Source organism: Colletotrichum truncatum (assembly GCF_014235925.2).
Source record: "Colletotrichum truncatum strain CMES1059 chromosome Unknown Contig_0005, whole genome shotgun sequence".
NCBI classification, from domain to species: Eukaryota; Fungi; Ascomycota; class Sordariomycetes; order Glomerellales; family Glomerellaceae; genus Colletotrichum; species Colletotrichum truncatum.
Window position 1 is genome coordinate 4,339,761 of NW_027222402.1, and position 13,305 is coordinate 4,353,065.

The following is a 13,305-nucleotide window of genomic DNA, read 5'->3' on the forward strand; positions in this document are numbered from 1 at the left end:
GTTATATGCTTGTGTCAAGCTAGCAGGTTAGGGTGAACTTCTTGCGGGAAGCTTTGACAACAAAAGAAAGAAGCGGCAGGTAGGTCACACTGAGCGGCTTGGGTCGGCATTTTTGTATGCAATCTCAACTCACGGCCTTCAAATGGCTGTCCGAACTGTGACACCTGTCTCTTGCAGGCCACCTACGGTAGCCTGGTCCAGGATACACGAGTCTCGTTCTTTTACAAGGGGTGAGAAATCCCTTACATGCATGAAAAAGGCAGATATGTACCCAAGCGTTGGCCTTCTGCGAAAGGAAAGGCGCCGGATTCACTTCCGGGTGATATCGGTGGCTATCGCGGCATGCAGGGTCCGACTAAGCCCTCTCCATCCCGGCTGCACCGATGTACGGGGTCCCCGCACATGCAAAACAGTAAGACTGTTGGTGCCAGGGTTGGAAGTTTTCAGCGACCCGCTGTGCATATCACAGAACATCCACACAAATTCGACAGCAATAGGGGAGAGCAGCGGGCAGATCCCCTACTAAGTATGCATGCTTTAAGCCTATCCTGAACTGACTGGGGTTTTCTGGCCAGCACTAACGACGTTCCATTAACAGAAATGGATGGGTCATTTCGGTTGTTGTCGCCGCGTGCGGTGAAGTAGGGAGTGAAGATCATCATAACTGAGACGTCGGAGACCAATGATGGCCATCACTGGTGAGTGAGAATCATACGAATAGTTCCTATGGCGCACAAAGTCTCCCGCGTTTGGAAGCTAGTGAAAACAACACCTGGTCTGGAACAAACGAAACAGAAAACGCCTCCCCCCCCCCCAGGCGCGTGTTGTTGATAGTCTTGTTCGGCAGTGAGTGGCACGTAAATCGCCCAACTGTTACCTCCTTCTTCTTTCAGTAAAGATGAGCACACCAAGCTTCCCAAAACCGCGCACACCTTGGGATGGGGCCACGGAATGTTTCGGCAATGCAAGGTGCTTTAAGCTGGGCAGTTTTGTCGAACCATTCGAAGACCTTCATCCTATATGCCGCGTTGAATATTGACATGATTGAGAAGTATCAAATCAATTTTTTTCCGACATTATAGAGCAGCTTAAATCTGTCTCAAGCTATCGCGATCTCAGAACCTGCTTCATGTCCAGGGTTGGCTGCATTTGAATCTGTGGAGAAGTCTCTGATTTTTGGCGTCCAACGAACTCGAGTTCCAGGGTCTTTCTAGTCCTTCTAAATCCCCCGTGGGAAATTTCGTAAAAAAAAAAGACAGTGAAAACCGGAATATGGGGCCGGACGGACGGGAAGGAGTAGCGCCCACATCACTTCAAATTTAGATTAAGCACTCCCTTTGGCCGGTGAGACGACATGTGGGCCGTCTCCAACTATTCAAGGACTTGAGCGTTGAAGAGCCTGCCATCAAGGGCCCATGCTTTCAATGGCTGGATGAGATTACGTTCAAATTTGATATTGCCAACAGCTAACCCACCTGATGGTCCATTGACCCGCTGCCTTGCGAAAGAATTATCTTCATGCATGGACTTACATAACGTATCATACGTGGCCAGATTAGGTAGTGTAGAGCGCAAGCCCCTGCCGACTAGCCCCTCTTCTTGCGGTTCGCTTGGCAAAGACACCCTCGGGGAATGCCTTGGTTCAATTGGGCCCTGAGAAATTCGTGAGGCGGTTCTGCGGATCAATGGCATTTTGAATACTACGTTGTGTTGGAGCCAAGACACAGAGGGAGCAGATTCCACTGTTGGACTACCTGAGATGTGACTGAAGAATTACCAACAGTGATGGACCACCCAACTGTTGTTCCTCGGTCATCTAATTATGTGGACCAAGACGTGTCATTCAAGTTTAGACCTACCACCGAGCCTCACAATACTTGTCCAGCCCTTGTAATATCATAAACGTGTTCTGCAATGTCTGCTGGGGAATATGCAAGGTGCATCCGCAGCTTTTGCGTAACTCGTTTTTTGCATTTGTGCGCCTTGTATGTCACTATTAAGCAGCATCGTACTTTCAGTTCCTGTGCAGCTAGAGTAAATTCACAATAACCCCAAGTCTTTGTCTGCAGATGTGCCAGCTCCGAGAGGTCGCGGACCAAATGCCTCCTCTTATCATCAAACAATAATGACTTGTTACATGCAGGGGCACTTTCGAACTAGGGCCTCATCGTCATCCTCCAAGGTAACAATAGAAGGTGGCGATCTAGTAGTATTCGCCTGCAGGGTTTATCAGCTTCAGCTCAACATTACTTGCCGGAAAACTTTTGTCATCCCGGGTGCTATCCCCTGCCTATCACAAACAGGGGAAGGGGGACTCAAGCCATGTCTAGATGTTGAAGGCCCGATGTACGTAAGCGAATATCGGTTGTCACTAAGAAACGCAGTTTTTAATCCGAGACGCCCCAAAAGTCTTCATCAGCCTCATGTTAGACGTATAGGCAGTTAGGGCACATGCAGAGGTGCTTGCTAGATTAGTTTCTTCGCTCGTTAATTTCTTTTGTACATCTCGTTATGATGGCAACACCCTTCCAAACTGAGGCATGGACGGAATATGGCCTTGGGGTTATTGTACTCCTCCTTCGAATCTTTGCACGATGGAGAGTCGTTGGATTTAACTGGCAAGGGGACGACTACTTTGCAGTCTTGTGCTTGAGCTTCTGGACAGTAAGTACACACTATCGGATCTTTGTCTAGGAAGTGGAAACACTGATTTGTTATTGCGATCCAAAGTTGGAGTTATGCATGTTGGAGCTTATAGGTAAGTGAACCAACCATTCGCCTTGTCTTTAAGTAAATCGCTTGACTTTTTCCTAACGTGTGAAATCACAGGCCAAAACGGGACCAATATCGGAATCACGAACGAAATAGGCGCCACCCTGACACCTGAAGAAATCTCTAGATTCGAATTCGGCTCGAAGTGCCTGCTGGCAGGTTGGAATTTCTATGTTACACTTATCTGGTGCCTCAAGGCGTGCATACTTTTCTTTTTCAGTCGCATCACGTGCGTTATGACCCGCCTTCAACCTCGAGGTGTTCACAATCAATTGCTCACGATGGTGTAGTCTAGCTACACGGCAACAGAAAATTGTTAAATGGACAGCCATTGCTACTGTTATCGCCTACTGTGGCGTCATTATTGTAGTTTGGGGTCACTGCACTCCGGTTCACAGAAATTGGCAAGTTGTGCCATACCCTGGAGATGAATGCACATTGGCAGTGCCCAACTATTTGAGTTTGGTAGTTTTAAACGTAACGTAAGTGATGTTTCTATTCCAAAGCTAATCAACTCAAGGCCTGAAACTGAAATCTCCTCAAGAACGGACATGTGCATAGTCTCGATTCCATTACCTTTATTGTGGACTGTCAAGCTAAGCTTGAAGCGTAAACTGGCCATCGGTGTACTGCTTTGCTCCGGTGTCTTCATAATGATTGCCGCCTTACTGCGTTGCGTACTTTCACTGAGAGACATTGATGGTATCAACGTCAGTACTATTTGGGCGATTCGAGAGACGGTAAGATGCTTCAAGTGCCTCCCGTAGTTTCTGTTTATTTCACGACATGCTAAAGTTTTTGCGTTCTCTAGTTTGTGGGCATCATAGCAGTCAATGCAGCCTGTATAAGACCGCTGTTTTCCTCGGCACACTGGCTAAGCTCGAGCAAGGGCAGCAGTAGCGGAGGGATGAAGTACGTTGGCTCAAGTGACAAATACGGCCATCAGCTCGTCACAATTGGAGGAGGAGGCCAGAGCACTGACCGCTCTTTGCCAGCCAAGAGAAGGCACAACAAGTATAACATGACGGAGTTAGATAACAACTCGAGCGAGGAACATATTGTAAAGTCATCAGAGTCTGCTAACTGGCCTGAGAGTGGTGGCGGCCAGGGCGGGAGCTTGACGAGCAAGTCTAGCGGTCAGCATAGTGGCATCATGGTCACAACAACATACGAGGTCAACCCTGGGAACCAGCGCTGAATGGTGTCAGGTTTGCAAAGTTTTATGGAGTTTAGAAATAGGGGGAATGATTTGCGAGTGAGTAGGGTTTCACAGGGGCCTGATGCTGCAATGGACCCCGTATTGAATGTAGAATAAGTATTTGTCTTATAATCACGGACAAACTGCAACATGGATAAGCAAAAAGTGTTCTTAGCCTTAAAAATTTCTCAAACAGCATACCATGTTTCCCCTATTGCTATTTCTTCCCAATAGCAGGTCAATATATCTGTAGACTAAGATGCTCCATTGCCAGAGCTGACGTAAACCGTTTATAAGGAACGGTCTGATGCTGGTTGTTGGCGCATGTAAAAACATCGTCTTCTCTATGGCCATATGCCAGTAGATGCCCCCCTTCTGTAACAATGATAGTGATAATGCTGACTTAAGAAATGATCTTTCTGAGAAGGCCTTGCGATAAGACAAAGCCATAAAGTAGTTTACGGTAAAAAATCAAGTAGTAGTGCTTCATGCATTGCGCAAACATCAGGTAATATCTTATACCAGGAGCTAGAGCTGCATGGTTCTTGTTCTTAATATAGACAGACATACCAAGGCTTTAGTGGGGCTTGAGGCAACACAAGGATAACAATAGCCGGAACTACGTGTTCATTCCGGCTGGCATCATACACTGCGATAACTCAGTTTTGTATGCCCAACTCGCCAAACTTACTACGACTCGAGGTTTGTATTTCTCAAGTCTCTTGTGAGAAGTTGGGATAATGGTGTTGATGAGATGAGAGTCGAAAGGCTTTAAAGGGTACGCGAAAACCGATAGTAAGGGTTGAACCATTGTTTTGTTGAGTATTAACTGACACCAAAAGCTAACTCATTCGTGCTTTGACCCCACTTTCTTCAAATACTGAACCACATGCTATTTTTGTTTAAGAATAGCCATAGTCTCAAGACTTTTGTCTTACCCTTGGCACGCCAAGTAACTGCTGCAAGCCAACCCTCGATGGGATACGCTTGGGTTTGAATATAGAGGAGCTGCATCATTAGCCTCACACATTTTTGAAAGACTTGTGGTCTTCCGGTATGGGAAGGTCTCAATTTCAGCTTATTTTGACGAATGTGGGAGGCAAAGTATAGATCTGGAGGACGATCAAATGTTAAATATCCGTCGGAAGCATATCGGAAAATTGTGCTAACTGGGGTTGGGTGTCTATTTGCCAATGGCACGAGCAGAATTGTAGCCATTTTGGTCTTCCTGGCCAATCGAAAACAACCTTTGCCATAATTCTATTATAGTTTCGTAGCATGTAGTTAGTCATCACGCAGGCGACTTTTTCTCAGTTAGGTGGGAATCGACACCAGGTAGCATTTAACCGGCGGGGACTCTGAACTCTGGCGGGCAATTGGCAATTAAAAACACGATGCCAATAAAACGGGCATCTCTTCGGTTTCTCCACGAATATGATGACGCCTTTTGCGCTTTAGTAGGACGTAAATATGGGCGCAAAGGAACCATTCCCCACTCAACTTGAGTTTTTCCGCAATAGCTTCGTTCCCCGCTGCGTCGATCAGTCGTTCATCCAGGTCATGGGCCTCATCCGACGGCCAAAAGGCTGCCGTGACCTAATACCTGAGATCAAAATGCATCAAACCTTGGAGGCTCTCATGCGTATAAAACCGTCATTAAAGCGAGGCTAAGTCCCCAGTCTGATGATGAGACGACATCTGTTTATGCCCTTCCGAAGTCAATTCAAATCGTGATGGCGCGGCGTTTCTTTACTGTTGCGGGCGTCTTAGGAGTCGTAGCAAACTCCAATGCTGCGCTTGATGGTAGTCGTTTCCTCTGGTACAAAACACCAACGCAAGAATGGGAGAAAGGAGCACTTCCAATTGGAAATGGTCGGTTGGGAGGCACGGTGTGGGGTGGTGCAAATGAGACCCTCACTATCAACGAGAACTCTATCTGGTCCGGCCCTATTCAAGATCGCACTCCACCCAATGCACTCGAGGCCCTGCCGATCGCTCGGGAGTTGTTCCTGGCCGGAAAAATAACCGAAGGCGGCCAGCTTGTACTAAGAGAGATGACCCCTGCTGAGAAATCCGAACGCCAGTTTGGATATTTTGGCAATCTAGATCTCGACTTTGGACACTCTGGCGAATTGACCGACTACGTGAGATGGTTAGATACCAGGCAAGGAAACACCGGCTCTTCGTACACATACGATGGTGTCAATTACTCGTGAGTAGTTTCCCCCAATCTTGCTACACAAGACACGCGCTGAGAAAAAAGCAATCAGACGAGAGTTCATTGCAAGCTACCCTGCAGGCGTTCTTGCTGCACGTTTCACCTCTAGTGAAGAAGGTTCTCTGAACCTGAAGGCTAGCTTTAGCCGACTTGCAAACATACTGGTCAATGTTGCTTCCACTGCAGGCGGCGTCAACTCAATCACGATGATGGGTTCCAGCGGCCAACCTCTCAATGAGAATCCAATCCTATTTACAGGCCAAGCACGCTTTGTTGCTCCTGGAGGTTAGTGGCCAGAACAGTTATCCAATACACTTTCTAACATGCAATCAGCGGAATTCAAAGCCGATGGTTCCGTGCTTAGCATCACCGGAGCTACGACCATCGACATCGTGTTTGACGCTGAGACGAACTATCGGTTCTCATCCCAAGATGAATGGGAGGCTGAAATTGATCGCAAACTTGATGCGGCGGTAGGCAAAGGATATACTGATCTGAGAGATGAGGCGCTGGAAGATTCAAGGAGTCTTTTAGAGCGTGCCTCTCTGGATCTTGGCAAGTCGCCTGATGGCCTTGCTTCTCTCCCCACGGATGAGCGCGTTGCCAAGGCTCGTACTGATATCAGTGATATTGAGTTGTCAACTCTGGCATGGAACCTCGGTCGCCACATGCTTGTCGGAGCGTCACGGAACACTGAAGCGGACGTTGACATGCCTGCCAACCTCCAGGGGATATGGAACAACAAGACGACGGCGGCATGGGGCGGCAAGTACACCATCAATATCAACACTGAGATGAACTACTGGTCTGCGGGCCCGACAAACCTTATCGAGACTCAAGAGCCTTTGTTTGACCTGATGAAGGTGGCCAACCCGCGAGGTAAAGAGATGGCGAAGCGCATGTACGGATGCGATGGGACAGTGTTTCACCACAACCTGGACCTCTGGGGCGACCCGGGCGCTACTGATAACTACACGTCGTCAACAATGTGGCCGATGGGTGCGGCATGGCTTGTTCAACACATGGTCGATCATTATCATTACACAGGCGACAAGGAGTTTCTCGCCAACGTTGCATACCCTTACCTCATCGACGTGGCTACGTTCTATGAGTGTTACACCTTTGAGCACGAGGGATACAGAATCACTGGCCCCTCGCTTTCGCCGGAGAACACGTTCATCGTCCCGAGTAACTTTAGTGTTGCCGGCCGCGCTGAGCCGATGGATGTCGACATTCCCATGGACAACCAGCTCATGTATGATGTCTTCAGTGCTCTGCTCGAGGCAGCGGACATACTCGACATCCCCGACACTGATGCCGATGTCTCCAAAGCAAAGGAATTCTTACCTTGGATTAAACCAGCCCAAATCGGGTCCAAGGGCCAGATTCTCGAGTGGCGATATGAATACAAGGAGAAAGCGGCGAGCCATAGGCACATTTCCCCGCTTTATGCTCTGCATCCTGGAAAGCAGTTCTCGCCGCTGGTTAACGAGACTCTAGCAAAGGCAGCCGGGGTTCTTCTAGACCGTCGCAGGGACGCAGGCTCGGGAACTACTGGATGGAGCCGTACCTGGATGATCAACATGTATGCGAGAGCGTTCCGCGGTGCAGACGCATGGGAGCAGGTGAAAGGATGGTTTGCTACTTTCCCCACTGCGAACCTGTGGAACACAGACAAGGGGGCGACGTTCCAGATCGACGGTAACTTTGGATTCACCAGTGGCATCACAGAAATGCTACTCCAGAGTCATGCAGGTGTAGTGCACATCTTGCCTGCGTTGCCTGCCGAAGCCATTCCGAATGGAAACGCCAAGGGTCTAGTAGCGAAAGGAAACTTTGTCATCGACATTGAATGGGAAAACGGGGCTTTCAAGTCCGCAACAGTTACTCCGAGGATTGGTGGAGAGTTGAAGCTTCGAGTCGGCAATGGGGAGAAGATACTGGTGGATGGGACGGAATACAACAATGGGATTCAGACGAGCATTGGAAAAGCAGTGAAGGTTACGCCGGCCTGAAAGCATTATCTTCATCAGAGGGTGCCTTATGCAGTTAGTGTTTCGCTATTTTCAATCCCATAAAGCTAGGGTACTTGACTGCCTTGAACCACCACATTTCTCTCTATGCTTGCTTCAGTGCCAAGAAAGTCTTTCTAAGGAGATGTCTTTATTGGTAGATCTTGAATGTCTGTGAATAAAGTCTATTGATTAAAATTAAGGGCATGCAGGGAATGTTTCGTTGATGCCATCAAGTAAGGTAGAGTATGATTTGCATTTAATGGGGCGTTAGACAGGGCAGAGTTGATAGAATTGAAGGTGGACTAGTAACAACAACCGACATAAAATTCTTTTCGCTGGTGGTGGTGATTAATGGGACGCCTACCATTGCTGAGATTGGTCACTAGGAATTATCGCCGGAAAAAAAAAAAAGCGTGGTCGTATCTGGTGCAGTATGGATGCTTGAACTAAATCTACTTATAGTGAGCCAAACTGGATGCACTAACTATCTACCTAGCCTAGGTACTTTAAGCAGTAATGAGGATCACAAGTGGGAGGTGCTCGTCCGAACCTTGTGGAGTCACTGCGCTTATGCCTTCTGAGTGGCTTGGCTTGTCGTGTTAATGACGTTGCGCTGGCATTAACGCTTTGTTTTTTGGTCTTTTCGTCCCAAGCGCAGCTTTATGGCAGTGCAAAAGAAACAGCGATTGCTGTGAAGCGTCCGGCCTAGAACATAGGAGAAGAGAGCCAAGCAACAAACGCCGGGCTTCCCGCGTCTCATGAAGCGGTCGCAACTGCTCAGCTATGACATCAACAAGTCGAAACATGAGATGGAAAGCGTCCATTCGACCACTTTCCTCTTGTTTTTCTTCAGCTGCACAGATCATTTTGGGCAGCAACGCAATTTTTCTTAAAAATGTCATCCGACCCGAACTTCACTCCATCGCATCGTTTCCATCTTTTTAACGTCGCATTCTCCCCATATCCCCCTTTCGGTATCCCTTAGGATTTTACCCCGAACCCTTCGGAATTCTATCCCTGCCAACTCGCCGTGAATAGCCCCCGGGATCTCCGTGTTAATCACCCGAGACCAGGCCGGAGGTCGACCTACCTCCCACCATGTCGCAGTTTATGCAGCGTGTCCAAGGCGACGGCGCCCAGCCCACTTTCACTCGAGATACTGTCCGTTCGGTCCGCAGCCTTTGGGATTTTTTCTTAGCATGGCTTCGCATCACCTGGTTTGACATCCTGACTATGGGAGTCCTCGGCGGTGCCGCCCTTGGTGTAAGTTACCTATAGCTATGTTGCAAGCATGACTATACTTGAGAAGAAACCGAGACAAGGCCAAGACTAACCGAGTTGTCTTTCTACAGATTTACCAAGCTCCTGTGGCTGCAACAAGAAATTTCCCCATTACATTCAACGGCTCTGGCGACATTGTTTACCCGCAGTTCGCGTACCCTTATCGCGGTTGGATCATCGAGACATGGGTGTCCGGGTTGCTCTCCGCCCTAGTCCCCATTGTGGTCATGCTCCTGGCTCAATTCCGTGTTAGGAGTTTTTGGGACCTCAACAACGCTGTCATTGGTGTTCTTTTCTCCTTAATCCTTGGTTCCTTGATACAGGTCGTCGTCAAGCAACTGATTGGCGGTTTCCGTCCCTATTTTCTCGAGGTTTGTATGCCTGATATATCGCGTGCAGCCTCGAGCAACACTACCGGACTCAACGCAGTTGGGTTTCGGCAAATCATGTACTCAGTCGATGTCTGCACACAGCCCGACAAGGATATGCTGAAGAATGCCATGACATCGTTTCCTTCCGGGCACTCTACGGCTGCCTTTGCGGGCCTCGTCTTCCTTTTCCTGTACCTGAACGCCAAGCTAAAGGTGTGGGCCGACTACCGCCCTGCATTATGGAAGATAGCCCTGACGTTTGCGCCGCTTTTCGGTGCTCTACTTATCGCCTGTTCCCTTACCATCGATCAAGCTCACAACTGGTACGACATTGTGGTGGGGAGTGCGATTGGTACCGCCGTTGCATTCGCCTCTTACCGCGGATCTTATGCCGCCGTATGGGATTGGAGATTCAATCACCTACCTCTTGAAAAGCGCGATCAGTTCGATTACTTTGCGGAAGATGGAACAGACTATCGTCATCTTGTCTTCACAAGAGCGGCGGGTTGGGGGCAAGGAAGAGACGAAGCCTCGGAAAAACGCCAGTTTAGTGGACGAAGTAGTGGTACCTATGCCACGCAACAGACTGCATTCCAGGGTGCTCCTTACAGCGAATCAATGCCCCCACAACCCCCCCGAACTCGCTACAAACAACATCGGGAAACTTTACAGGGCGACGATGCAGTATGATTGACTACCCTGAAGCGTACCCTTGAGGACCCTATTATTGATTTAATCCTTTACTGCATAATATCCGTAGTGGCTAAGAACGAGGTTCTTTCCGTGTCGATTCGACCTTAGCGCCGTGTATCCTTCTAGGTGTATTCTATGAATAATACATGTTCTCCCCTGATACAATAACGGACATTAGAGGTTACAGCCGTGATTTAGCAATACATTGATTGATTTTGATTGAATCCAAATATTTAAATTGACAGGCTCGGTCTTTGGCTCTTTCGTCAGGTTTGCAAGTATTATGTTGCTAGCACTGTAATCATCTTGGTGCTCAATCAAGGTACTAGTCTGTGGAAGGCAGGTACAAATAATTTGCACTTCTTTCTTTGGAAACATAGATTGTCTGATTTTGCACGACGTTTCAACGCTGGGTAATGACCTTGCGAAACCAGTTAGATATTTTTTCTTCCAGAATCATCTTCGGCTAGCCAAGAGACCATTCTCGGTATCAAACTCCTCATAGTAACCCCAACGCCACGGCCTACATCACAGGTCTTTCAGCCGTTCTAGTACGTCAATACGGTTGAATAAGGACTTTATGAATAGAATCACATGTTGACACACCTGAACCTTGACATGGGCAATTACGGAGATTGCGGCGAATATTGTTAGACGTCTCTTAGCACATGGCACTCGGATGAACCCAAGGGATCGAAGGCGCTAAACAAGTGAATGTCGATCTGAAGACAGTACAATAAGCATTGGCTGCTTCAATCACATTTAACTGTAGAGGTTGTAAACATAAAATTCAGTCTTGATGAAAAGGTTTTGTTTGATCTGAACGAACAAACTGGTAAGACTTGGACAAATTTCGTCGCTTACCTTTAGGAATGAGATTGATCAAAAGACTGAATTGCGAAAATATGTACCATACTATGTTCCCGTCAAATGCTGTAAATTCAAGATCAATATAAAATGTCGATGTTCCAAAACCAACACGCGGACACATTCCACCTTTACCGCATCCTACATCAGATCTGGTTCCAGAGAAAAGCTGTTCCAGAAAGTGCGAGAGACAAGAGGGAGGTGTGAGAATCAAGACTATTGGATTAGTCAATGCACGTTAATTCCGCTATTCCTGTTTCGGTTGATCTCTCTCCAGAGCGAGAGAATGAGCCAAAAAGAGAAATTCACTGCAATTTTAACCTCTAAGTAGCCCTTCTTTAGTCAACAGCAACACTTAGTCTGCACATCAAAGCACACTTTCAAAGCCCATCCAAGCTCTAAGCCCATAAATATTCTAAATCTCTTTCAAAAACTCAACCTGATGAATACCCTCATTTCGAGGGTATCAGAATTGTGGGCATTGATTTTGTTATCTTTTGGTGAATTAGTTCGCTTCTCTGCTTGTCAACAACATTTTCTATCTAGGAGTTCTCTAGATAGTTTGTTTACCTACGCCAAGGACCTTACTTGGATGCTGGACCATCCTCCAAGCTGCAGTGACAAGCTTGATGGCTGAGAACGAGTTATGATTCGAGGAAAACCTTTCTCGTCAAGTAAGGACGCATGTAGTGAGCTAGCCATGAAGAGTGGTGACATGATCGCCCTCCTTCCCAATGATTGTACATGGATCGCGAGAATGACGGCGCATGCGTATTCAAGTTATCAGAGAGTAACGGGGCTAGTCCTGGTCATTTCATCTGAACTTGAGATGGCAGCTTTTTGCGACAGCGAGAACAAGTATCTAACAAGCATGCGACAAAAAGAAACACGCCCTTCATCTTTCTATCCCCCCCCCTATTATCTGGATCACTGCAGCTATATTCCAAGCTTATCAAATATGATTCCAACATCTCAAGGTACCTAGCCGATGACTCGGTTTAAATCAGCAATCATGCGCTGTCATAACTTAAGTCAACATCCTCCTGATTTGCGTCATCCCCTCACGGATACACAATAATAGATGTAGGGCTATGCCATCTTTCATAATGGCCGATCTCTCCGAAATCAATACCAACTACCGACCTGCGACACTAACATGTTTGCCATGCGCAAATATGACAATACGTTGGGTATCCACAAAACTCGAATTTCCACAAATTTCTGTCAAAGTTCTGGAGACCTTGCCAGTACCCCCTGATCAGATTTAGGGTGCACTCGCTTAGGAACCCTGCCTTGATGGCCAAAAACTCATCTGAGGCTGAATGGTCCTGTTGTTTGTCCATCCGCCGATTAGTGTTGAAATCGTATCCGCCATACACCGAGGAGCTCGAGTTCCGCACTGAAAGGTGGTGTTCGTCGACGTTACGGTACTTATCATGCGCCTGTATTCCTTTTTTGTTGCCTGCTGGGCCCTTTTCCTTGACCGCATAATTTCCATCGAATGACATCCACATTCTGCCCAGCTCGTATTGCCAGTAGTCCTGGCAACTAGGCTCATGCGTAAAAGTTCCACTCTGCATCCCTGTTAATGATACTAGCCCGCGATCGTCTTACTATTTTTGAAGGACAACACCGAGGAACCCACAATATCATTGCTCGGCTGAGTCGGTAAAAATTAGAGGGAGATATGTGCTTTACTTGATGCAACAATGAACCGACACTTTATCTGCGATCCACATCCAAGGCTCCAGGCTGAAATAAGACTCCGCATTCCCCGGACTTTGAAGTTCGCAAATTTGGTTTTCGATACACTCGCTCGTTCGCAAACCATCATTCGCTTTTCAACCTTCGTAACACGATAGTAATAAGTCATAATCCTAATCAACCAAA

At 47.5% G+C, this 13,305-nt stretch overlaps 3 protein-coding genes across 3 annotated transcripts; all 3 read left to right on the forward strand.

The window, feature by feature from the left end:
- Window positions 1-2,514: 2,514 nt before the first annotated feature.
- On the forward strand, window positions 2,515-3,970 carry CTRU02_209240 (glycoside hydrolase family 95; the record flags this gene model as incomplete). Its single annotated transcript, XM_070205229.1, has 6 exons — window positions 2,515-2,664; window positions 2,731-2,758; window positions 2,830-3,001; window positions 3,063-3,254; window positions 3,293-3,512; window positions 3,584-3,970. The coding sequence occupies 6 exons, from the start codon at window positions 2,515-2,517 to the stop codon at window positions 3,968-3,970; spliced, it is 1,149 nt and encodes a 382-aa protein (XP_070061304.1).
- A 1,733-nt stretch (window positions 3,971-5,703) lies between these two features.
- Window positions 5,704-8,203, forward strand: CTRU02_209241 (alpha-l-fucosidase; the record flags this gene model as incomplete). Its single annotated transcript, XM_036732813.1, has 3 exons — window positions 5,704-6,182; window positions 6,241-6,473; window positions 6,522-8,203. 3 exons carry the CDS (start codon window positions 5,704-5,706, stop codon window positions 8,201-8,203), a joined length of 2,394 nt encoding a protein of 797 aa, XP_036575452.1.
- Window positions 8,204-9,301: 1,098 nt separating this feature from the next.
- Window positions 9,302-10,545, forward strand: CTRU02_209242 (PAP2 superfamily protein; the record flags this gene model as incomplete). Its single annotated transcript, XM_036732812.1, has 2 exons — window positions 9,302-9,466; window positions 9,556-10,545. 2 exons carry the CDS (start codon window positions 9,302-9,304, stop codon window positions 10,543-10,545), a joined length of 1,155 nt encoding a protein of 384 aa, XP_036575451.1.
- Window positions 10,546-13,305: the final 2,760 nt, after the last annotated feature.